Source organism: Chaetodon trifascialis, chromosome 13 (genome assembly GCF_039877785.1).
Source record: "Chaetodon trifascialis isolate fChaTrf1 chromosome 13, fChaTrf1.hap1, whole genome shotgun sequence".
NCBI lineage: Eukaryota > Metazoa > Chordata > Actinopteri > Chaetodontiformes > Chaetodontidae > Chaetodon > Chaetodon trifascialis.
This window is the reverse complement of record NC_092068.1, coordinates 15,349,479-15,374,012: the sequence shown is the minus strand read 5'-3', so window position 1 is coordinate 15,374,012 and position 24,534 is coordinate 15,349,479. Positions and strand designations below refer to the sequence as shown.

The following is a 24,534-nucleotide window of genomic DNA, read 5'->3' as shown; positions in this document are numbered from 1 at the left end:
ACTTCATGTCTGTGAAGGTTTAGGACTTTGTGGCGAGCCCAACAACCCGCGCTGTCATCTGCAGCCAATATTGTTTTTGTAAGAGAGGTTTTCCTCTGTTTAACGTGTTGATCTTTGTCACCGTCTGTCAGTCTGTTGGCAGACAAACTGGACAATGTAAATAATCAAACAATAAAGACAATTAAACATATAAACTATCTGGCCTCTTCAACGTGATAAGGTATGTGGTGAAGATAAAACTGGCATTTGGATGCAACTTGCATGAAGCTTGTTATGAAGAGCAAACATTTTCTTTTTTCAAACAGCTTTTATTTGTTGAACATTAAGGCATATATATATATATATATGTATATATATATATATATACACACACACATATACACAATCATATGACGTTTCATCAAAATAGAATTTACAACCTAAACCTCTTTGGTTTTCATTATCAAAATAATACATAAGGCACATAGGGAGCATTTTGCATTTGAGACTTGAGTACAGATTTTTGTGAGGTTTGCTGTACAGATGCCGGTTAGTTTGTCAGAATGTTCTCACCAATGATCTACTGATTGCATGAATAAGCACATTTTCCTTGCAAATATTTAACCGTGTTTGTGTGAACAGCACAAGCATTCTCACAAGCTAACTATGAAGGAATGTTTATTTTTAAGCTTTACAGAGTCTTGATTAACAAAAATAATCTATTATATTATGGCTAACCGTCAATGCTACAACTGTGAAAAAGCAGTTGTATCTATACTACACATAAGGAATAAACATGACAAATAAACACAAAACAAATGCCATTTAAGATGAAGACAACAAGGCAGAGGCAAGCAGAGTTCATTCTGCTTTGAATCAAACAATGCAGCTGGTGTTGTAACATTTTCCTGAGTGCAAAGTTCAGACAGATCGGTAAAAAAGGACAGAGAGGAGAGAGGTTGACATGAAGAGGAGGCCAAGCAGGTGATGCAAAATGCGAATCTGATCCAAAGTAAGTCTCTCAAAGGAAATATTTTAAACTGTCTTTGTAGTATTCAACAGGGGACAGGGGCATCATGCATAAACCACAAGGTAAAATTAAACACAGTAATCGTGTCATGACAAAATGTTTCTTGCTAGAGCAGCACCATCGTTTGGCTTTAACATTTAAAATGCATCAAATCTTTACTGTGATTTGTTAGAATGCATATTGTTTAAGTAGTGTCACAAGGCCAAGTTTAACTTCAAGGCGACGCCAGGTAGAATGATCTGAAGATCGCTGCTGTACTGAAGCCAGAAGTACAGGCTGGAGTTCAAGTGCTCTTCATTAAGTAGCTGAAGAAGTAAAATGAGCAGATTTGGCCGAAGCGTGTGGCTGACTGAACATCTGTAGCGGAGGATACAAAAATGTGTAGCTTTTCAAGTAGAAAACAAGACTTCCTGTGAGCCGAGCTACAACTTTACAGCTCTGATTGCAACACAAGCTCTGCAATAAGCGGTTTGACCAGTAGAGAGAAGCAAGTGATCGGTGGTGTGGCTGGTGTTGTTTCCGTCCTTCCAGCTCATTCCACAGTGCAGCGTGCACAAGCTTTTACACTCCAGTCTTGTTGAGAGCATTCATACATTCAGTCTATGAGAGATTGTTAAACTGGGTTTGAAGAATGGCAACTTAAACCCAAAATACAGGCACTAAGGAAACCTCTGCTCAAGCATGTGGCCAGTTGTGGTATGAGGGAGTGATATTTTTACTGCGTGAAGGCCGACTAACAACACTACTACTGCTGTAAACCCCCTGCTCAGAGCAGAGCTCAGAGTGTTATGTTTGCTAAAAATACGAACAGTAATTCTGACACAACTCTCTGTGTCACAACACAGCCCAGAACATCACAGAAAACCAATGAATTCAATCAACATTTGAACATCAGCACAGAGGGACAACTGGAAGAAAAGGCTGAACTACACTGACAAGTCAGTGCAGGTAGCGGGGAGCATTTTTCCATGTGAAAGAATTGGTAGTGCCACATATCCTCTTTGGTATTCCTGGCACTCACAGGCGTGCATGCAACCTTCTGTCCCTTCTCCTCCGCAATCAGCAGTCAATACTGAGACCGACCCTATGTATCCATCTTATTGCTTCCACTTGTCAGACGTTAATCACAGCTAAACCCCAGGGGAAATGACAGGATAAGGCCTTTTGTGTTTTAGCACCGTTACCACAGGCAAGCTGATATTTGGCATATTCTGCTGTACAGTAACATGGAGGCAGGACAGTGCATCTCACTTGTATCCCTCCTTTTCCCTTTGTCCCGCTACGACAGCGAAATGCGCAGGAAAAACTCAAGTTTCTGAGATTGAAAGAAAAAGTAAGCAGGTAAAGCAATAACGACATGTTCTGCTCCTCCTTGCTGGGGAATAATGAGATGCAGATCTCCGACCTGAAAACATGTGTGGTGCCGAGTCGTCACCAAACTCAATAAACCCAGAGCTCTGGCTTGAATTAGCTGGTATGCATTTGGCCTCTGGACACTGTATCATCTGTCTTCCATATTCTTTACAGAGAGGAAGTTTAATCAAATGTCATTTGAGGTTGATATAGTGTATTGATCCTTACATTAAGAGTGTTTGTTTTCAGACTCAGCCGTTAAGCTTTGAATTATGACGCACTGTGTGTTCTGTATGCAGTTAAAATAATGATATGGTACATCACCTAAAGCTTCCAGGCACTAAAACACAGTGTGCACTGGGTGTGGGTCCCATGGATACTTTAAAAATAGTGTTATGCATATGTGGAGTTGCTGCATTAAGCGATTTCTGACCACAAAACACACTGGCAAAAGCTGTTAGAGCTAACGTCTGTGCCTACTCAGACATCCAGCAGAGCCGAGCAACATGATTATCCTAATGGCCGAATGAAAAATATGAGTCCAACATTCAGTTTCCTTTCAGCCTTGGTTAACCAGCTGCTGAGAAACATCTGGGTCTTCAGCTTGCCACAAGGATCGACTTTCTTTACCTTTCACTTGTTAACTTTGGCTGGAAGGTAGCGTACAGTCAGTGTGAAGGCCGAGTAACAGTCAGCTAAAAGCAGCTAGAAATCTGCATAGAACAGGGTGTTAATGATTGCAACATGCAGACGCTGCCCTGTTCTCCCTCCAGGATTGACTGAAAACATTCATATACTCTTCTATCTGACATCTGTTACTTTGCATTTATTGCATTCATCCATTCTTCAGGTCTGTCCTTGCTCCAACTGTGACACTCATGCATAATCATCTCTCTCTCTGCCTTTCTCTCCGTCTCCCTACGGTAATACTGTCAGCTAGGCCATCCAGCAGCCTTCACTCCTTTATGTACAATAAAAGCACAGGCAGTTACCAGAAGTGGGAATGGTCCAGGTTATAGCATCTCTGGGAGGAACAGTACATTTTCTTGCTCTGACTGGTGAATAACTCCCCTGCTGGTCGCTGAGGACAGGACTGAGTTGGGAGAAAATTTGGTTTCACACTGGTACAATGTGCAAAATGCAAACAAGTTCTTTAGAGACACCAAGCTCTGATGCGAGCACAATTCAAGCGGAGCTCTCCACTGTGGCAGCAGATCTGCACCCCTGCGGTTGAAATAGTAGAATCCACTCAGCCGTGAACAGCGACTGCACTGGCCTGGTTCATTTCAAAGCTTCAGACGAACATGGCTGGAAACGAATGATTAAACTCATTTGACAACCAGAGTTTGAAGGGAATAACCGAGCCAACTGTGTGGCACGAAGATGAGCCAGTGAGCTACAGTATGGACATGTTTTCAGGTTGGTGTGGATGTGGCTGTGAGTGTGAACCGGGCCCTCCCAGAGCTCCCAGCGCATCCACTTTGTGTTCTCTCCCAGCAGGTCCCAGGGCCCCTCCTCTAGCCAGCACCGCCATGGTATCTCCTGACATGCTGGCAAACTCGAAGGCAAATGTCCCGTAAAACAGCATGATGATGACACAGAACACCCATTCAAAGATGGCCGACGCGTGCTGCAGGACGAAGCTCTCCTGACAGAAAAACACACCACCTGAAAACATGGTTAAGGACAACAACAGCAAAACAGGTCAAGTCAGTGTCATGTGCAGACAGCCTAAGATCAAACTCTCTCTGACTGCTCCAGACAGCAAAATTCAAGCATCAACTCTGCTTCAAAAACAGCTACAGGGCTGCGTTGTTGTACCAAATGTCATTTAATTACACTTGAAGCTTCTGTTGAGGTTTTCGAATGAATGAATGAATGAATGAATGAATGTCTGTCATTATATTTTATGGTGTCATCCCACTATGAACGAACAAAATCCTCAAATTCAATAAAGCGATTCATCGGATTACATCAGTTAGTCTTTTTTTTAATTAAATCAACTTTATTTGATGAATTTGTCTCGTCACTTTCGTCAATCTAAATAGATAAAGGTGTTCGATAAATTTTGACTTTATCCATTAAAGGCTTATAAGATCCAAAAAACTGAATGAATGAATGATGAATAGCTTGACATTACAGAAATAGTCTTGCACGCAACCCTCTGTAAAAGTAAACTGGATTACATGAAAATATAACATGTTAATAATTAAAGAGTTTTAGAAGTGCTGTTGGTGGATTCTGTTGCTGTCGGACAGAGGAAGGCTAGGTGTTTTTAGTCTTTATGCTAAGCTAACTGGCTGAGCTTCATATTTCCCCTACAGACATGAAAGTGTATCAATCTTCTAATCTAATCATCAGCAAGAAAGCAAAAATGAGTGTTTCCTAAACTGTCAAAATATTCTTTTAAACCATGTCTATCAGAGTTTTTGCAGCACTGAGTAAAACTGATCTGTCTGACAACATGTCCTCCATCAGCCTTTAAATTGACTGTGAAAACATAACATGACATGATATGACAAGGCAGGATTGGACACTGAATACTGAACAGAAGCTATAGTTGTGATACAATGTGAAGGGGATGTCTGTCCTTAATCAGGCTGGCTGTGCTGCACTCTTTCCTAAAGTGCCTGACAGCCTCGAAAGCTACCATCTGTGAGTGGCTGGAAAGGATACTGAGCACCAAGGCTACAAAGGCCAGCAGGGTCATGCAGAGCCGGAGGTGGGCCACATTGTACTCCCCCTGGGTCTTGGCCAGTCGGTAAGTCAGTGCTGACTGCAGGCACACAAACAGCATACTGGTGGGGAAGGCAATGCCTGCTCCGACATAGTGGAGAACTTTGGCATTATCCACCTGCCACGTAAAGAAAGAAGACAGTGGAGAAAGATGGGGTCACGTTAAAATGGGCATGTCAAAGATAATCCGCAAAATCAGCAGTTCAGCAGCTGACAGAAGCACCACGTGGGAACAATCAGAAGGGGGCAACATCAGACAGCCTGTGCGTCAAGCTGTTGGCTCCGATTATTCATTGTTGTGTAACACCTTGTTCAAGGCCTATTAGACTTCTAGCAAGGAGCAAAAGACATTATAAGTTAAACAGAGAGGGTGGCATGTAGTAAATGACAGCAGCAAGCCACACAACACAACGCCTCCTTTTCCCTGCCGGTCACAAGAACAATAAGAAACAATACACAAAAGAGCTGCTCGGGAGCATGTGACTGCAGCTCCCACTGCAGGATCCACACACACACACACACACACACACACACACACACACACACACACACACACACACACACACACACACACACACAGAGAGTGAGGGAGCTCAGATGTACTGATCAGAACAGATAAGAGATTCAATGGAGCATTAAACAAAGCTAGAAACACATCTCCAAGGACTAGACTAACTCCGATGACAAAGAATTGCTTTTCTTGGCCCATGTTCAATGATTAAAGCCTCGTGTGTGGACTATAAACGTCCCTCTGCTCCACATGGTTCTTAGGGATCATTAGAGAAATAGCCTAGAAGTTATTTCGTTTTGGCCACTAAGCCATTTGTCCATTGACCCGGTGAGTACATGCTGAACATTCTTGTGCAGTAGGCTAATCCCTGAACTGACAAAGTAAGACTTCCAGGCAATTCAATACATAAAGAGCACACAGCAATACAAATCTGACTTCAATCCACCTGTGACATAGCCAGAGGTGGAAGTGGAGACGTGCTACCTGGTGTCCCAGATTCTCTCACTAATTGCAGTCATTACCTGCTGGCTTAATGATGCATTAAGCCATTGCTGTTCTACTTAATGTATGTTCTCACACTGTATAGAGCATGCCAAGACCATGTGCTGTCACAACACTGTTCATTAGAGACAATGGTAAAAAGAGGGAGGGAGTGCTGGTGAGGTGGGGGTTTCGATGAAACAATGACAGGGATGGAAAAATGATGAATGGTGCGAGCAGTGAAGTGGACTAAAATGGGGGCAGCAGAAGAAGTAAGAAACAATGAAGAAACACGAGAGACAAATGGGAAAATGAGGATGAGGAGAAAACAGCACAGACACCACATTTCTCTGAGCGTCTGCCTTCATCCGTCACTGCTGACACTTTCTGCAGCTGATAGTCACCACAATGTGTGCCTACACTTGTCATATTTTCTAAACGTTGCTGCCAACTTTTCTTTATACAGTTGTCCTTCACCGTCTTCATTAAAGGTCTCAGACATGATCCTCTGCAGCAACTGTCCTCATGCAAAATGCAGCTTGATGACTAAGCAAGATCAACCTGATGAATCCATTCCTGCAGGCTGACACTGACCCCCCTGCATAAATGAATAGTAATGGTGTTCAAACAGTGTGCTATTGGAATCAGCAGAGCTCACGCCCCCGAGAGAAAGGACTGGTTACAACAGGAGGTACTGTAAATGAGCATAAACCAGCTAAAACAAATACATTGAGTCTGTGTTGAATTTAAAAACATCAACACGTGGGAACAAGCCCGACTGAAATCCAGCTTTCTGTGACCTTTAGGTTTCACTTTCTGGAAACTGAAGTGAGTGAAATGAAATGAAACTCTATTGTCTTCAAACCGTTTACAACACACCTGATGTAACGAACACTTCCCGAAATCTAAAACAGAAAGTGTCACAACCAACACCACCTATTGCAAAAGCACACCAAACAGACCTCAAGCTCGGCAACATACAAAAGTTGAACACACTTAGCTACCAAGAGACCACAGCTCACCATCCACTTCCTCGCTAACAGTTTGATGGTGTTACACAATACATTAGGAAAGGCGTAAATTAACTGTGAAGAATCGACACGCAAACAAGATATATTGTAAGTAGTGAGCTTTAGAGGAGCTGGTAGGAAGCTGTTTCCACCTGTTTTTAGCCTTTGTGCTAGTCTAAGCTATCCAGCTGCTCACTGTGGTTTCATGTTTAACATACAGACATGAGAGCGGTACCCATCCTCTCATCTACTGTAACTCTCGGCAACAAAACAAACAAGCATACTGAGAAACTTGTCGAACTATTCCTTAAGGACATGGGTTCATACTTTCCAAGATGCAGTTTGTTTGCAGGCACGTGTGACTCAAATCATTTTTTCAAGAATGTCTGAGACGGACAGGACTCTCTCTGGATGAAGTTGAAACGGCATCCGCAAGGCGACAAGGCTCTGCTGACAGTGGGCATCGTCTGTGACTGAGTGTCACACTCATGGACATCACTGTGAGGCAGTGGTGTTTTTCTCCATCATCTATTTATGTGCTTCTCTGCCCAAACCATGAGATCGCCTGACAGGAAAAGCCCCAGTGGCTGCACCACAGCTTCGCTGCCAAGGCCTTACATAACACTCGGCTACAAACCGAAGCAGTTGCCGCCGCCGAGCATGTTGCCATGTGTTGTGTTTTTTGGTGTTTTCGCTGTCTTTGATCAGTCTGATCCATTCATCAGATTTTGGCTGCCGTCTTCTCTGATTCCAACTCATCTGTGGTGTTTGCCTGTTGAGGCTGTGTCCATATGACTTTCTACTCTGTGTGTGGTTTAAACAGTTTATTCACCATCAACGACATCTCTATTTCCATCCCACTGGAATGTCCCCGACTGCATGTGAGTCTGTGAGCGAGCGGCTAATATCTGGCCTGTGATTGGTTATAGACGGGGCTGGGCCTCTGCTACACACACCCTGTCTGCCCAGCTCCTCTCCATGCATGGCCAGACTTGATGACTCACTTCCCCCCCGGCTCTTCCCGTAAAATTCCTCTCAGTTCTGCAGAGCAGAGGCCCTGGAAGAAAAGCGGGAAGAAGGTGTAGACGACCTCCGTGCACTCTCAAAGAAACTGCCACTGCACTTCTGTTCCGCACACTCCTGTGAGATGATCCCCCTTCTTCACAGTGAACTTCACAGATAAGAAGATTAAGTACAACGTCATGTCATCAGCAGGAACCATTTAGCTAAGTGTCCTTCTCATCTCGGCCCTGCAATCGGCTGGTGACCGATTCAGGGTGTACCCCGCCTCTCGCCCATTGTAGCTGGGATAGGCTCCAGCCCCCCGCAACCCCAAAAGGGATAGGCGGTATAGATAATGGATGGATGGTCCTTCTCATCTCCACCACACCTGCCATACAGAATCAGCACGGTCCCATACGAAGAAGCACTGGCTATGTAGTCATCCTCTTTCCGCAAATGTTTCCCATAGGGCCAAGTACCAAAACATCAAATGTATCTAGAATTACAGCTCAAAATATAAACTTTCACTGTTGCATATATTTTAGAATTAGGATCAAAAGCTAAAGGTGGTCAAGAGAGCCAATGTGCATAAGTGTGTGTAAATCACGTCCTCTCCCTCCTCGTCTCTCTCCCATTATTCAACTACGTAACAGCCTTTTAAAACCTGAAGGATACAACCAGAACACACACGCATACACTCTCACACACACACAAACACACACAGTTGAGGCATCCAGCCAGGGATCCAAATATTTAAACGTGAAGACATTCTTTCCCAAAGAACAAATATCTACAGGCAAGGAATTCAGGTTGGGTTTCTTCACTTAGTGCCAAAGTTTTAACACTAAACCAGCAGAAAGAGCAGTGCAGCACTGTGTCTACGAAGGCCTTCAACAAACCTGACTGAGGATTTACTCCGAAATACAAGGCGTGTGTGTGAGATGGAGAGGGGGAAGAGGAGGAGTGTTTAGAGGAAGATAAAAGCAAAGGCGAAACAGAAGCAGAAGTCTGAGTATCACTGAGAAACACTGAGACATTCTCAAGAAATGCAAATTATTTCTTGAGTAACCGTTTGGGTGACAAAACGTCAGAAAACAGTGACAGAAGAACCCAATGTGATGTCGTCATATGTCTTGTTCTGAGAATTTGTTGGAAAAACAAATTATTAAGAGAGCTGTTGATTCATTTTTCTGTCGTTCGACTAATCGATCAACTAATGGCAGCGGATCTATTTCTGTCTCACGCTTTGTTGCAGTTGGTTTGATGTCTCCCATTGATGGTTTACTGTCACCGCCATGGTCTCTCACTCTCATATACACAAACGAACTGTGTCATGTGGGACTTGTTGCAATTTGCCTGTGAAATCCTCTTACTTTTCTGTGATTATTACATTAGATCTTTGTCATCATTCACTGTAAAAGTTGTTTATTACATTTTATCTGGATGACCATACCTGGAAGTTGCCCACCATAATGAGTCCAGCAGCACAGATCCAGCCTGTGGAGAGACTCGCCGTGTTGAGAACACAGTTTTGGTGCTTCTCGATGACGTGGGCATAGCGGAGCAGCACAATCACCATCACTACGGAGAGAGAGAGAGACATAAAGAGACACAGAGACAGAGAGTCAGTCATTGGTGGTTCAGCAGAAAAATAACACATTCAAATCACTGCACCAGAGAAATGCTTATTCTGGAAAAGTACCACGCACACTTGGCATTGCATATGATTATTTTACATTGCCTGGTTTCAATTTAATGCAAACGCTTGCACACCTCATTTAGCCAAAATACACAAGAACTCCTTGGAAGCTGAATGAGAGTTAGACCTGATTCCTCTGCCTAACAAGTGGAAATACGAGAGGCGGGAAATGGCGGGAAAGTGGGAACGATACAAGGGTGGGGGATGGTCTGAGTCTTGTGTAAGATTAAAAGGTGGAGGGGAACTAAGTACAGTATATGGGACAGATGACTGCTGATGTGCTAATGCACTGTGACTGAGGGCATTGTTGGTGCACTGAGGAGCTGACCCCCGCTTGGTTTCTCTTTGTTAGCTCCTCACAGCTGGTGCTTGATGAAGGCTGATTGGGCTTGGTGAAAGCGGGGCATGAGGGGTGAGTGGAAAAGAGGAGGGTGAGAGAATTAGAGGGGACAAGGAGCCCCTCGTGTCTTGACCTGAAGCCCACAAATTGTCCCAGAGACTGAACTGTTGTCTTAACTCTGTCACCATCTCTGTGTAAGTGGCAGGCTTTAAGAAGGTCTGTGCTGCCAAAAGAGAATATAAATGGAAACCTTGGTCGCAGAGAGGAAAGAAAAACATCAGTGCAGCACTTAACAATGTAAAGCTTTGTCTCCACTAGTCAGGGTTTGGACACGCTGTGGCCTGTGTGGCTCTAAGCCAGCATCTCAACGACAGGGCACATTTCACAACCTGGCCACAACCTGTTCTTCAGTCATTATCTTTTATTCACAATGTTGATGAGCCGGAAAAAAGACTGCAGCTGTCAATTATCTTGTGTTAGTTTTTTTTTATTGTTGTTATGAATTCTCAATAAATGTGGGAAAAAACTTCAGTCTTTTTTTTTTTTAAATCTTGCTGGATTTTCAGAATGTAGAATTTAACTGAGTGAATTTTGCTTAAGTAAAAATAACGACGAGGTGCATTTTTCACAAAAACGCATTCAGTGTGATTTATGATATGAAGAAATATCATTTGTTGGTTTAATTAACAGGAACAATAAAGATAAACATTGTTACGTACAAATAATCAATTCAACAGCTGTGACATGTGCGGGGCGTCCAGCTTGAGCTAACGTAAACGACATCATTATATAATCTAAGAACGTATGTCGATATTGTGTTTGACCCTCAAGCCCCACCTTGTGAGTGTGTTCTTGTTTTTGTTTTTTTGAACTTTTTATTTTTAATTTTATTCGCAGTGACAACATTATACATCTCAATCCGTATTGTGTCAAAATTAATTAGAGCTTAGAAAAAAAACATACAATAACAACATGATAATGACACAAAATATCAGCGAGGGAGGCAAAAAGAAAATAAACACCAGTTAGAAAAGAAGAAGAAAAAGAGAGAAAAAAGGGGGGGGGGTGATAATTCCTTTTTTGGTCAATAAGAAGGGTGTGTGTCTACATCACTAACAATCTAGTGAGTTGGGGACTTCACTGCATTAATAAATTCATTACAGGACTCCATCTTTTATAAAATGTATTCTTTTGTAACCTTAGGAGGTAAGTTATATGTTCCATCTCATAGATATCCCTGATTCTCCGAATCCACAGATTATAAGTTGGTGGTCTGGGTTTCAGCCAGTTAATTGTTATACATTTCAGTGCGGCAGTTAGTAGGGTCTGTAATATATAATTTGCAGCTCTTCTCTGGATATTTGGGGGTTTTAGCCCTAATAGGACAAATCGTGGGTCTTGGGTAATATTTACATGAAACACCTTTTTAAGTGCCTGAAATATCTCAACCCAGAATACTTTTAATACAGGGCATGACCAGAATATGTGTAGGTGATTCCCTATGTGGGCTCCACAATTTCTCCAACACTTATTAGTGTGTGTTGAGCCCATCTTTGCTGTTATTTGAGGTGTTCGAAAGTATCTGGCTATAACTTTCCATTTAAATTCCCTCCACATATTTGAACTAGTTACCAAATGTGAGTGTGTTCTTGTTTGTGTGAGCTCTGTTCACACAGCACTAAAATCATCTTGGCAAAGTGATTTCACTTACAATCACGGAAAAACAAACAGCAGTGTCTCCAGGCTCGGAAACAATCCTGCTTTTTTCCTCCTCACTCCCTCTCTCTTTTTTTTTTTTTTTACATGGAGAACACGCTGCATTGCTGAAGAAAGTCAACTGCAGTTTATTTCATTCAATTATGGCCTCTTGGTCTCCTCTACTGCAGACTGGATGTCTGTGGATTTTTCCTATTTCAACAAAATGACTTTTTCATCATTACAAATGAGCATGTTTGAACTTGCTGGCATTTAGCAGTTACCATGAAATGATGTAAGCTAGGCCTGACGGCTACAGAGAAGGAAGAACATTTTTCCCATTACTCTCCATAACCAAATCCATGTTTCACTTTTATTTTGTACACGCTGAAGGCATTTGTGTGGGCTGTTTTCTGGCATATTTCTCTGAAGACATGTCATACTGAGGCGCCTACAGCATTCAGTAAAGGTATGCGTGATGGGTAAGCAGCATAGCTGACCTTCATCTGGCCTCAGATGATGAGGACAAGCTGTTGTCTGACAGCTCAACAACAAGTTCACATAACGTGTCCACATAAAAAGACATACACATACATAAGTGACCCTCACACAGTCCCAGCTTCAGTCACCTTCCACAAAGCCTCCCTTTCCGGATCTTACTCCTTCTCTCTGAGCTCAGGAAGCTCAGGGGAGGAAACCTAAGCCCTCACACTTACTCCCATCCTGGTGCAGACACACCAGTGTTTCTCTATCTTAGAAGTTACCTTGCAACAACATGGACACACTGTAACGTAGGTGTAACCATGCTGTCACAAGCAAGGACTTGCTGTTGCATTCACACATAAACACTGGTTAACACTAAAACTAGCTCGGCTGGGCAATTGATCGAATATACAACAATAGAAAAAATTTACTTTACAATTTCAGCTTCCAAAGATTATGAAAACAAAAGAATTATTGGGCCACATTCTGTTTTACAGTAATGCTCTGGTTTTGTCTTGTGGTACAAATCCAACGCACCCCTTTCCTTCACAGCAGTCCGCTTTCACCCCTCCCCAATAGCCCAAACTCACTCTCAGCCCGGCTGTGGCATGTTTAGTTCACTGCGGTCAAGCCGGCCACTGCTTGGAATTTTATGCGTGTCTATCCGTGCTGTTACAATACTGGTGTCATGAGTGGTCAAAAAGGACGAGATAGTCGCATTTCAGCAATAATTTCTCACATTATTATACTACACATATTATATGAAATAAGACTTTATATCTATTGTCCATCCATCCATCCATTTTCTATGCCGCTTATCCCTTTCGGGGTTGCAGGGGGGCCGGAGCCTATCTCGGCTGTCAACGGGTGGGATTATATCTATTGTATCATATTCATTTGTTTTCCAGCCGATGATAGTTAAAGTTCAAGGAAATCCACTTCAAGTTCCATGATGTTCAAAGTAGTGACAGTCTTAAATAACCGCCATCTCAATATTGACCAAAATACTTGTGAGTGTGATTTTCACCTTAAAAAAAACTTGTGCACATTCCCACAGAAGTCACATCAGCCTCACCACACCACTCACAGTTAAATAAACCCTGCTGTCCCCACAAGGAGATATATTTCAAAACAAACGCCCGGCTGCATTCTCTCCCACAGGAGGTATGCTGAGAGAGAATACATGCATTGTCTTTGAAGCATTGTGTGTGCACACTGGCAGGGACTGGGATAAAAACGGGAAGAAAAGTTATGAGGCAAAATACAGTTTATTGAGTCCATGTAATCCCACAGACCCCTGAGCCAATGGCAGCGGGCGTAATCTACAAAGTAAGACATAGATCAGTAGGCTAAGAAGCCATTCACTGACTATTTACAATAGCTTGTTGTACAGCTACGTGCCACATTAGCTTAACCTACTTTTGCAGAGCCATAATAACTTGCTTTACAACAGGTATTAACATATGTTCAGACCAACTGAATGGTAAAGAAAAAATAAACAAACAGCTAAACAACTAATGTGGCCCGAAGACAGAAGCAATCAAACTACACGCACAGGCTGTCACAGATTTATTCCACCAGGTGTAAAAGCAGCTTGACTTAATGTGGTGTAAATCATGTTCCTGTTGCTACTATAACCACTGTTTATGTTATAATGAGTCAGTGTTAAAAGATATGTCACAATCTATGTGTTTAACAAAGGAAGAACAGATCTTCTTGTTTGATTACAATGTAATCCAATTTAGAGGTAGGCTGATGCGTCAGGACTTGTTTGGTCCATACAACAGACCACAACACAACCCAACACAAACATATTCGATCAACTAAGCAATGAATCTGCTAACCGGTTGAGCTGTAGCTAGGCGTTTATGTTAACTACTACTAGCCCATACATTTTTATTTGATTTTTTAAATTCGTAAATGTCAATAGCAGTATTTGCCTCAAACGCAACACTTTGGAAGCTGCATTGATAATACAAACATGGTGTCAGGAGTAACAGACCAGTAAACTGGAAAAGTTATGACATAATTACATCCAGTCATCTTGAGTCAGACATGAACTGTCATCATGGTTGAGCAATGTGGAGACAGGAAATGTGCAATCTTGTGTTGCCTTTGTTAGGCTTTAAACCATGAGAAGCAAAATTGTTTGGCTGCTGCATTGTTTGGTTGCCACATAACTTTTCCTGAATTGATCCATCTGTGATTTTGTATATCTAACAGTAGCATCAAAGAGCAGTGTTTAGTCTACCTTTCTTTCTCTTGTGCAAATATATATGTACAGAAGGCCAACAGACTGGCCTACTGGGGTTCAGGGGTCATGGCTTCCTAACAGTGCTGGTCAAACGCTGGACTTTCACTGCTGCCTGAGCAGATTTCGTGTTGAGCTGCAACAGTCTGGTCCCTACGATGACCTCTCAAGCACAGGATGTGTAGACCAGAGCTGTCATGTGGCTCTCAAAAACACACAGTTTAACAATGCTGTAAGCTGTCTTTTTGAATCCATGAGGATCTTGTGGATTTGTCTTTGCCTTCACCTCAGATATATCAAGCAGCAGCCAATCAGACAGGCAGGCAGGCCTCAAGTACTGTAGCTGCGAGAGGCATGGAGACTCCTTATGAAAAGACAAACAAGGCAAGGCAAGCTCTCCCCTACTTTACATACGTGCGCAGGCACAGGCACAGGCACAGGCACACACACACACAGAACATGTCAAAGCCACAGCTGGGAAACATTAACTCGATCAGGGTAGACAGAAACACCAGTTAACCCAGGGAACAGCACGTGTAGACTCGAAAAAAAGACACCGACCAGCACATGGGAGCTCATTCCTTTCTTTTATAGATCACGCATGTTTTCCTTGTGCCTACTAAACGACGCACTCACTGTGCATGTGCGCCCGGTCATTCATGCATAATTCACTATGAAACCATTCTGAACCTATTTGTTGTCATTTCTACCCCCTCTTTCCTTCAAAATGACCACATGCACGGTTTTCACTGGCTCTTGAGTCAGTGTGGTTGCAGCTTTGGTACGGGACCAACAATTTTCTAAGGGCTACAAAACTAACTTAACACAAGCAAAAGAGTTGATCAAAACAACTACATTTGGTACCTACAACACAGGAGTCTCTCTTTCTGATGTAGTTTGAGGAACACATTTAATGCCTCTTTTAATCCATCACACCTCTGTTTATGTATTCATTTAACATATTTCTTTTATAAAACTATTTTGTATATCATACACTGACAGAACTTTATCAGCAACTATTATGATAATCAATAAATTATTTTCAAGGAAAATGAGGATTTGCTGTTTTTCTCTGTTTTATATGACAGTAGCCTGTATATCTTTGAGTTTTCAATTAGAAAACTAGCTAGCCAATTAGCTAGAAAAAGCTCTCCTCGGCCTCTGGGAAATAATGAAGAGCATTTTTGACTATTTTATAGACAAAAATAATCAACCTAGAAAATAATCAGCCCATTAATAGATAACTAAAATAATCATTAGCTGAAACCCAAATACTTTGAGCTGCATACACTGAGAGAAAGCTTTCCCTGATAGGCTTAAAGTAGAAGTTGATACCAATGATTACGACATTGTGTGTGCATCTGCGTATTGATCGTGTGTGCACATGATGCCTTACCCATGAATGATCCTGTGCTGCAGATAAGGCTGAAGAAGCAGCTCTCTGGGGGAAGAGTCCCACATTTACTGCAAGAAAGAGTACACAGAAAGAAACACTGTGAATCAACCTACACACACTACACAGTGCCACAAATTCCCCTCCCACACTGTGCCCTCTGAAATATAGCATGTTTATAGATGTGCACTTCTACTCATGCAATAAGGAAGAGTGTGTGTGTGGCGGGGGCGGGTGGGGGGGCGGTGGGGGGGACCACGCTTCCTCACATCCCATCATCAAGCCTCTGACTTTTCACCTACTGCCTCCTCTCTAGGAATGGGAAATGTTTGTAGGAGGGGAAGGCAGGAGACAGTCAACACAGGCTGTCTGTGCCCGAGCTCCTGCTGCCTACAAAGCCTTCTCAGCTGACTGCAGTTACACACACACATTCTTCAGCACATGGATGAAACTGTAAAACACAGCAGACTAATACTTGCACTGATGATTTTTACACAATTCTTTGATGGGTTTGGTATTTCGATATATGGTTATGTACATTTAGTCATTTGCTTGATTTCAGTCAATTACTGAGCATCTTCACCTTCAAACTGCAGATTAAGCAACAACAGCTACACATTTCTCAGTTTCCGTTAATCTGTAGTTGAACCTTGTCTGAGAGCTATTTAATATTTCTGCACACATTATGATGCTCATGAGATGTCATCTGCATTTGGATAAAAACATTTCTTTGCATTCTTTTAATGATGCTCTCCTGATTTTTTTATGCAGACCACAGTATTTACACACTGCAACTGGTCTTTGATGTTAAAGCTCAGTCAGCTAAACAAAAGAGTGGGAGTGTCTTGATTTCCACCCAAATGTAAGCCGACTCCTCTCTGTGTGTGTTTACATGGTTAAGTGCAGACCCATGCTTTGCCTCTGAACTGCCACGGTGGCAGGCAGGATATTTCAGCCCCAAGTTATTTTCAGAATGCACACACACACACACACACACACACACACACACACACACACACACACACACACACACACACACACACACACACACACACACACACACACACACACACACACACACACACACACACACACACACACGTGCGCACACGGTCACACACTCTCAGGAGAAATGTCTTTCAAGCTCACTCACGTTTTATCAACAATGTGTCGACAGGGGTCGTGTAAAACAATGGGACAGTGTTCCTGTTTTTAAAGACCAGGCTAGAAACTAGAAACAAAGAGACAGAAAAGAGAGGGACGGACTGACGGGCAGAGGTAGGGTTGGGTTCAGATTGGGGGGTCTCACTGACCTGATGAGAGGTACATTGTCTAGCGTGCAGCACAAGGTTGGCCCACTCTGCAAATACAGCTCCTCTTCACATGACTGGTTGTACAACCTGGAAAACCAAACATTCACCAAACATGCACGCATACACGCACGCACACACACATACACAAACAAGGCAGTGCACAGCTCAATGTTAAGATGCACTAAATCACATTTACTTTACACTGTGGAAAAAAAACAATACTTCAATAACTAGCTTCAGTCCTACTGGCAAATCACCAACAAAGCACAGAACAATATTTAATCTTGGATTGTCTGGTAAAAATAATATACATAAGTTATTACATAATGAACATTTTCCATCTTTAGATCACAGTACAGTAACAATGTTGTGCAATGTTGTGGGATCACAACCAGGCTTCCTTTGTTTTTAGCGTTGGTGAGTCAAAGTGGCAGAGAAACACCGTGTCATCAAATGGTAGCTGGTAGAGATTAACCACAGCTCGTCTGAAACAAACCCAGGGTCCAGAGGAACGGTCAGTCACTCACTGACAGAGCATGAATAACAAATCTTACATCACAGTTTGGATCTACTGCACTTTTTCCTTTTGTCTAATGTGAGTGGATTTAGGGGTGTCTCTCAAACATATGTGAGGTGATTGACCAGGAAACAATCCCATTACTTAATGTACCGACAGAGGTAATTGCATTCTGTAGAGACGAGGATTGGAAGAGACAATGACATTGAGAAGGAGAGCCTCAGTAGTCGAATGGTTACAATGCATGCCGCATGGCTGCAACTGTCGCCGGCTGGATTCCAGCCAAACATACGTCGCCCCCCCCAGCTCCTGTCTGCCTCTTCACCTGTCACTAACAAATAATCAAATAAAGGCAAAAAAAAAACACCCCTCTCCCAAAAAAGATAATAACAAATCAGCAGATTGCAAGGCATGGTTTTGTAGAGTGTGTAGGAATCAACAGAAGTATGATGAGGCAAAATACGGGAGGTGTTAAGTCACATACCAGTTATCCACAGGGCAGACGTGCTGGTTATACAGGGCCATGGCGTACCTAAAAGAGAGATAGCATGATTAGCCAAAATAAAAGGCGACAATTTTGGTGTACTGTGAGCTTATTTTTTGATTACACCGTCATCCAAAGTGGTTCAATAATTAGTAATACTTCAGAATAAGAAAAAATGTCAGACGCTATGCTACCTCAGCATTTCAGTTTACATTAACAGCATCATCCAGGTAGTCTGACCTACCACTGAGTAGTGCCTGTTGTCAATCTGACCAGAACACCTGACATTTGACCATTTCTTATCACTCTGTGTCGGTCAAATTGATGTGATTTTTCCTGAAATCCAGCAGCAGTGTTTATTTGGTGAGGTCACTAACCGGCCACATCCACTGAGAAGTCAATGGCCAGAGGGTTAAAAGACAGAAACTGGATGTTGTGATCTCAAGACCCAAACTGGATTCAGAAAAAGATTTTCACATTCGTTTTATAGTCAACATGCTCTCAATTGTTATGCCTGTCTTTCATTCATGTTTACTGTGCACAATTGAATTAAAAATGGAAGCTCTGGGTGGATAAAAAGACTGAGACAGTCATCAATCAAAATAAAAGCTGGACCAATCAATCAGTCAGGCGATGTATTGGCCAATTTTAGCCAACTGTAGATGCCAAATGTCAAACCAGGCTGGAGGTTGTTTGGAAATCATGTCACTATTACAGAGTTTGTCCGCAGAAAACATTATTTATTTAACTGAAAAATGCCTGAATTTGCTCAGTCACAATTCTTAAAAAAAAAAAAAATTAATAAAATATCAAGATTGTTGTTTTGTTGGCTCGATCTCAGTATCAGCCTCAAAATTCCAGTATCGCTCAGGAAATAAATAAAAACCTGTGTGATTCTTAATCATGCTGTAACTAACCAAATAATTTCCCCCAATGCACCATTCCCAGCAGCCAAATGATGCTGATGTTGCACTGAAAGAGCAGATTTGTTGCACTCAGTGAGTGAGCTGTTATGAGCTGCAACTAAAAATTATTTTCATTATCGATGACTCTGTCGATTATTTTCATAATTAATGAATTAACCATTTAGTCTATAAAATGTCCAAAAGGGCTTAACACCTTTTGAAAGAGCCCAAAGTGAAGTCTTCAAATTGCTTCATTTGTCCAATCGACATTCCAAAACCCAGACTCCTCTGTCCTATCATACGTACAACAAAATCCTTACATTTAGGAGCTGGAACAAGCAAATCTTTGACATTTTTGGTTGTGAAATGACTGAAACGACTAATCAGTTATTGAAATTTTCTTTCGATCTACTGATCAATTAATCGTTGCAGCCCTGTGAAATACCAGTGAAGGGTCATTTTTAAGCTTACTTCCCTCCCGGCAACATGTGCAGCTCAACTGTGTCTGCTCTGTCCATATATGTCCAAGTCATGTGGAGCAGCAGATGTAAATGAGACAAATATGCAGAAGTCTGCACATCTGATGGTTTGTTGCACTGCTCAATATGAAGAGCAGAGGAAGAAATAGCCAACAGCCTGAGGAGTTAACATGTAAAAATGGCTAAATTGTAAAAACTATAATCAAGTTATACAGTTATATTATACAATTATTTTTAATCCTACTCAGTGGACATTTCAAAGGGGCAAAGGGAAGCTCTGGAAGGAACAGCAATCATCACGTTATCCCCTCGTTAATCACACACACATGCAGTAAACACTGATCGAAACAATATGTTCAACCAGCCAGAAAAAGATGGAAAGACCGACAGTCAGAGACACAGAGAGTCAGACACAGAGACAATTTGTCCTGATTTGTGAAAGCAGTCGTAGTTCAGTAGGAGGTTAAGTACCAATCAAGTATGTTTCCCGGGCCGATAGTATCCTAGTCACAAACCAGTCTTTGAAGGACGGAGACATATCATGAAGACACACACACACCTACTAGCCAGAGGACACTGTGATACTGCATACATACACCGTTTGTCACAATGTCTATAGGAACATAGTTGTATTTTATGTGTGACAAAGATTTTGGTGTTGAGCAATTTCCACAATACCACATCATTACTATGACAGCCACTCTCTCCGTTTGATTCTTCTAGATGAAGATAATCCAGAAGCAGTAACTGCATTATTAAGTATCTATTTGTGGCTCTTCTTCACAAGTCTCTGTCTGAACATTAAGTGTGAGCAAGCAGAAGGCAGAGCTCGGTTAAGATGGTTTCTCTGTTTTCTAACGTTTCATGTGATAGTGGTGGCAGCACTTGATTGGCTGGTTACTGGTTGGGATTAGGCTACACGTTACCATGTGAAAATCATATAAGCCAGATGGTTGCCTGTAGAGAGCATGACTCTTGCATAATGTGGTGAGGAAACCCGCGTGTGAGTGGAATATGGCTGTCAGGTAGAAGGCTGCCAGAGCTCCTTTCCTGAACGGTTTGACAGTACAATAACACCGAAGCTTACAAATGTAGAGGCCTACCAGGGACTTCATTAGAAAAAATGCAGGAAAACCAACGATAGCCAGCTCAAATTGCTTAATTTTCCAAAACCTTTGAGGCACATTTTTTTTTACATTTGGTCAGTTTCCAAAGCTAAAATAGCAGCAGTGCAGCCCAGGGACATTTCTAAATAAAGTGGTCTTTTTTAGCTGTATGTGGAACTAAACTAGTGCATTCTGTGCTCGGAGGAGGCTGAGTAATAATAGGTTTGTTTACATAATTAGACCTCTATCAAAGCTCAGCAGTGGTTGTAAATTGTAATTGCATGCCTGTGAGCAATATATAGGAGGAGCAGACCATGTTTTTTTATTTAGGGTTGAACAAGGAACATTAAAGAAAGACTTTCATGGAAAGATCTGGTATGGATTGTGAGAATTCCCAAACGCTGTGCAAAAATAACACATCAGAAGCCACAGGAAAGGGTGTGATGCATAAACTATGAATGAATTTTGGCAGTATAGGCCAGACTCCGGCTGCTTGTCTGGCTGGTTGCTGTAGCTTCTAAAATGTAAAGTATCTTGAAACCAAATGCAAAATATGAGCTCAAAAACCTATTTCAAACCCATACAGGTATAGTGGAGCCATACTGCAGTTTCAAGCACATTGCTTGACTCATAAAAGGTCAGCATACGAAACTCTGCCAAGACTCTTGGGTGGGCACAAACCTGAGCCTCGCTCTGGCTCCACAGACCTTTCGTACGCTGGGCATGGCCGCCAGATGCGGAGGGAAAGTTTTGCTTATGCTGTCTTTTACCCCCTTCCAGTATTTATCTTACTCCCACCCAGTCACCCACAGTGAAAGAGGGAGTTATGCAACATGTCACATCCTTTGACATTCCGCTAGTCTGGAAAAAGACCCTTGACTGCTGTTAGAAACAAGGCGCCCTTGTCAAGGCAACAGGAAGGAAATTAGTTTAAAGGCAGTGCCACTCAGCAACATTTGGTGTCTTAACCCAGATCAACTTTCTACATCAGGAACATGTGCCAAAACAAGAAAGAAATGTGCAACGCTCGCTCAAATCATCACCTGCATGTGCTCCATCTCAGTATAGGTCTGAAGCAAAGCTCTGTCCACCTGAATACACCCTCCGGACTGCACTGTGAAGCAGCCAAGTTCACAGACAGTAATTGGTGTGCACAGTCTCAGCTTTGGCACCTGATTTGACTGCTTACTCTACAGGCAGCTCATCATAGATGTAGCACATACCCTAAACACAGAACTACAACTATTTGGAATTGGGCCATCTGTCTTTCTCCCCCTGAGGTTTGCATTCCTCCTCCTGAAGTAATAACAGAGCAGGGAGAAGAGCTGCCAGCCCAAACACAACCAGGACATACTCATTCTTTTCTCTCCGGTAAATCTGCTCTGATACCGTGCTGCAGATAATTAAGCTACACTGCGAACCTGCATGTCTCACTTTTAAGAGAGGGGCGATAATCCCAATCCTTCCTGTAGAGAGGTAATCCACATGCAATTGCCATGGCTCCGAGGAATTCAGGGTAAATATGCATTGTTGCTCTTCTGGAGGCAAGAGAGGCTCAGGTATCAAAAGTTTTTTTTCTACTTAAACATAAAAAACATATTTGTAAATTGTTAGAATATGCCCGGGGAAAACATGAAGGAAAATGTAAAGTAGATGGTAAAATTCAGATGAGGAGCATTTTTTTTTTTCATTAAATTCAAAACAAATGCACAAAGCTGAAAAAGTCAGTGATTGGTCAATGGCTGTGCAGGCAGAACAAGTGTGTGTGAAACCAGTTTTTTATGGTTCTATTAAGCAGTAAAATGGTTTAAGCAGAGTGCCATGGTGCCACTTGAGTACATTGTGATGCCAATGTGAAGATGATATACTGTATTGTTATTGTTCAGCCCTACTTGGCATTTGTTCTATTTGGGAAAACATGTTTTTTCCTTTAAAAAATGACCACATAAGTGTATGTGTAGAGGTTTCTTCCACTTTCGATAAAAGGTTACTGTGTGTGCAGGAACAATTAGCATCAGAAAATCTTATTATGCTCCTACATCATAACCTGTGTATCACCCTTGACATAAAATAAAACTTGCACTGAGCGTCACCACTCACTACCAAGGCAGCAGACGAACCATTTCAGTCTCAGCTGGTGTGAAGAGATACTTGAGCTTTTGTAGCGATATAGATTTAATGCATTAGTCTTAGTTTTATTTCTGTCAATGAAATATAATACTTACACAACCCATATCCCAGTGATGGTCAGAACTGGGAGGCTAACGGGCAGTATCATCCAGAGAGACATCTTCCAGCACCTTGAACAGCCCCTTTCTTCTTTTTCCTCTTCGGCCAGCCGAGCGATATCTGCTCAAGTAGTACTAACATTTAACTGAGTGTCACTGACATCTGCACTGCCACCGACTGATTCATTGTCGTGAAGATGGAGGATGGTAGATGGGACACTGGCAGAGCAGATGTGTCCTTTTAGCTGGTGAATGAGAGAAGAAGGGAAGTGAGTTAGATCAGGATCATTCACCAGCTGATAAGGTGATCATCACAGTCATCATTAAGGTTTGCCAGTTAAAGTCATCTGAGTAAGACTGTGGTCAGTGGTAAGGTTATGTGGTGCTCACAGTAATTTCAGGTACAAAGACAATTATATAAAAGAGGTTGCATTACTAACAAAAACACCTGTAATGTAACCCAATACAGTATCTGCTTTTATGAAATTGGATGGGGGTTGTTTTTTCCTGAGTTTGCCAACGATTTTGGACTTACCTGATATTCCATTTTATCTCAGCTCAGAAAAACAGTTTGTATAGTGAAACTTAAGCGCACTTGATGTAAAATTGGTGGTTGCTTGCCTTTATAATGAGTTGCGTGGCACAGGTTTACGCGTTTTCCCATTTACCACTCATGTTCGGTTTGTTAACTGAGCTTCAGTCCCTCTCATGTCGCTCAGTAGCTGCTCACCTTTCTATCAATAAGGACGAACATCAAAAGCAAATGTGTGACTAACGTTACTCACCTTCTGCCGTTATGCTAGCAACAAAGTTTTTGCTGTTTCTGGTCACTTTAAGTCCGCCGACCTGTCTTCCACACCTCTGGCAACCCAAAACTATTCCACGCTGGACTCGTCGGACACGTAGCAGCCTTGTGTCTATGTCAATGCCAAGATTTTTGCTTTCCCGAACAACTGAGGTCCCGTTAGCCGTTTTCGCTTTGCTCTGGAGTGGGGGAAGGCTCAGTCTCACATGCAGTCGGTCTAGCCGCATCGCCGCCACGAGACAGTCCAGCTGTTTGACTCCGCCCTCCAAAAACCTGTAGTAGCGGTGTACGCTTCATTCAAGTCAGGTTGCGCACCAAGTGGGCGGGGTCGGAAGGAAAATAACGAAGCTAAAAGCGGTCTCGTTATATTGTACGTCGTAATTTGCATTAGAACTGCGGCAGCTCAAGAAAAAACGATATTAGTTAAGATTTCACTGTTTCAAACATTGATATTTTGAATGTGTCCAAGTTGCAGGTCTATAACCGGCTCTGTCAGGAAGCAAACTGGAAACCTAGCTGTTTCCTGGCAACGCAGTACAGGTTAAGGAAGTACAATATTAATTTCTTTTACATTTACATCTTTTACATTTTTTTTTACACAGAAATGCGCTTCTTTTAATGTGGCTTTCCTCTCTCAACTGATCGTGTTTACTTCTCTCACTGTAAAGTCAGACGACTCAGCCAATAAACAGCTACAGCTACAGTGACATTTGAGACCATATCTGTAGGGAAAGG

The 24,534-nt window shown here is 42.2% G+C and overlaps 1 protein-coding gene across 1 annotated transcript; it reads right to left on the bottom strand.

Moving 5' to 3' along the window:
* Positions 1–1,607: 1,607 nt before the first annotated feature.
* Positions 1,608–24,009, bottom strand: LOC139341739 (transmembrane protein 150A). Its single transcript, XM_070978407.1, has 8 exons — positions 23,780–24,009; positions 22,992–23,239; positions 18,277–18,324; positions 17,276–17,362; positions 15,966–16,033; positions 9,555–9,682; positions 5,039–5,216; positions 1,608–4,030 (listed from the first exon to the last, which is right to left on the bottom strand). The coding sequence occupies exons 2-8, from the start codon at positions 23,054–23,056 to the stop codon at positions 3,759–3,761; spliced, it is 846 nt and encodes a 281-aa protein (XP_070834508.1). The 5' UTR covers positions 23,057–23,239; positions 23,780–24,009; the 3' UTR covers positions 1,608–3,758.
* Between the last annotated feature and the right edge of the window lie 525 nt (positions 24,010–24,534).

Excerpts from the sequence above, each read along its gene's own strand:
- LOC139341739 (XM_070978407.1), bottom strand. The coding sequence starts at position 23,056 with ATGTCTCTCTGGATGATACTGCCCGTTAGCCTCCCAGTTCTGACCATC. Across the intron at positions 17,363-18,276 it reads GTCTGCCCTGTGGATAACTG|GTTGTACAACCAGTCATGTG; the intron begins GTATGTGACTTA and ends TTGGTTTTCCAG. Across the intron at positions 4,031-5,038 it reads CTTTGTAGCCTTGGTGCTCA|GTGGTGTGTTTTTCTGTCAG; the intron begins GTATCCTTTCCA and ends CCATGTTTTCAG.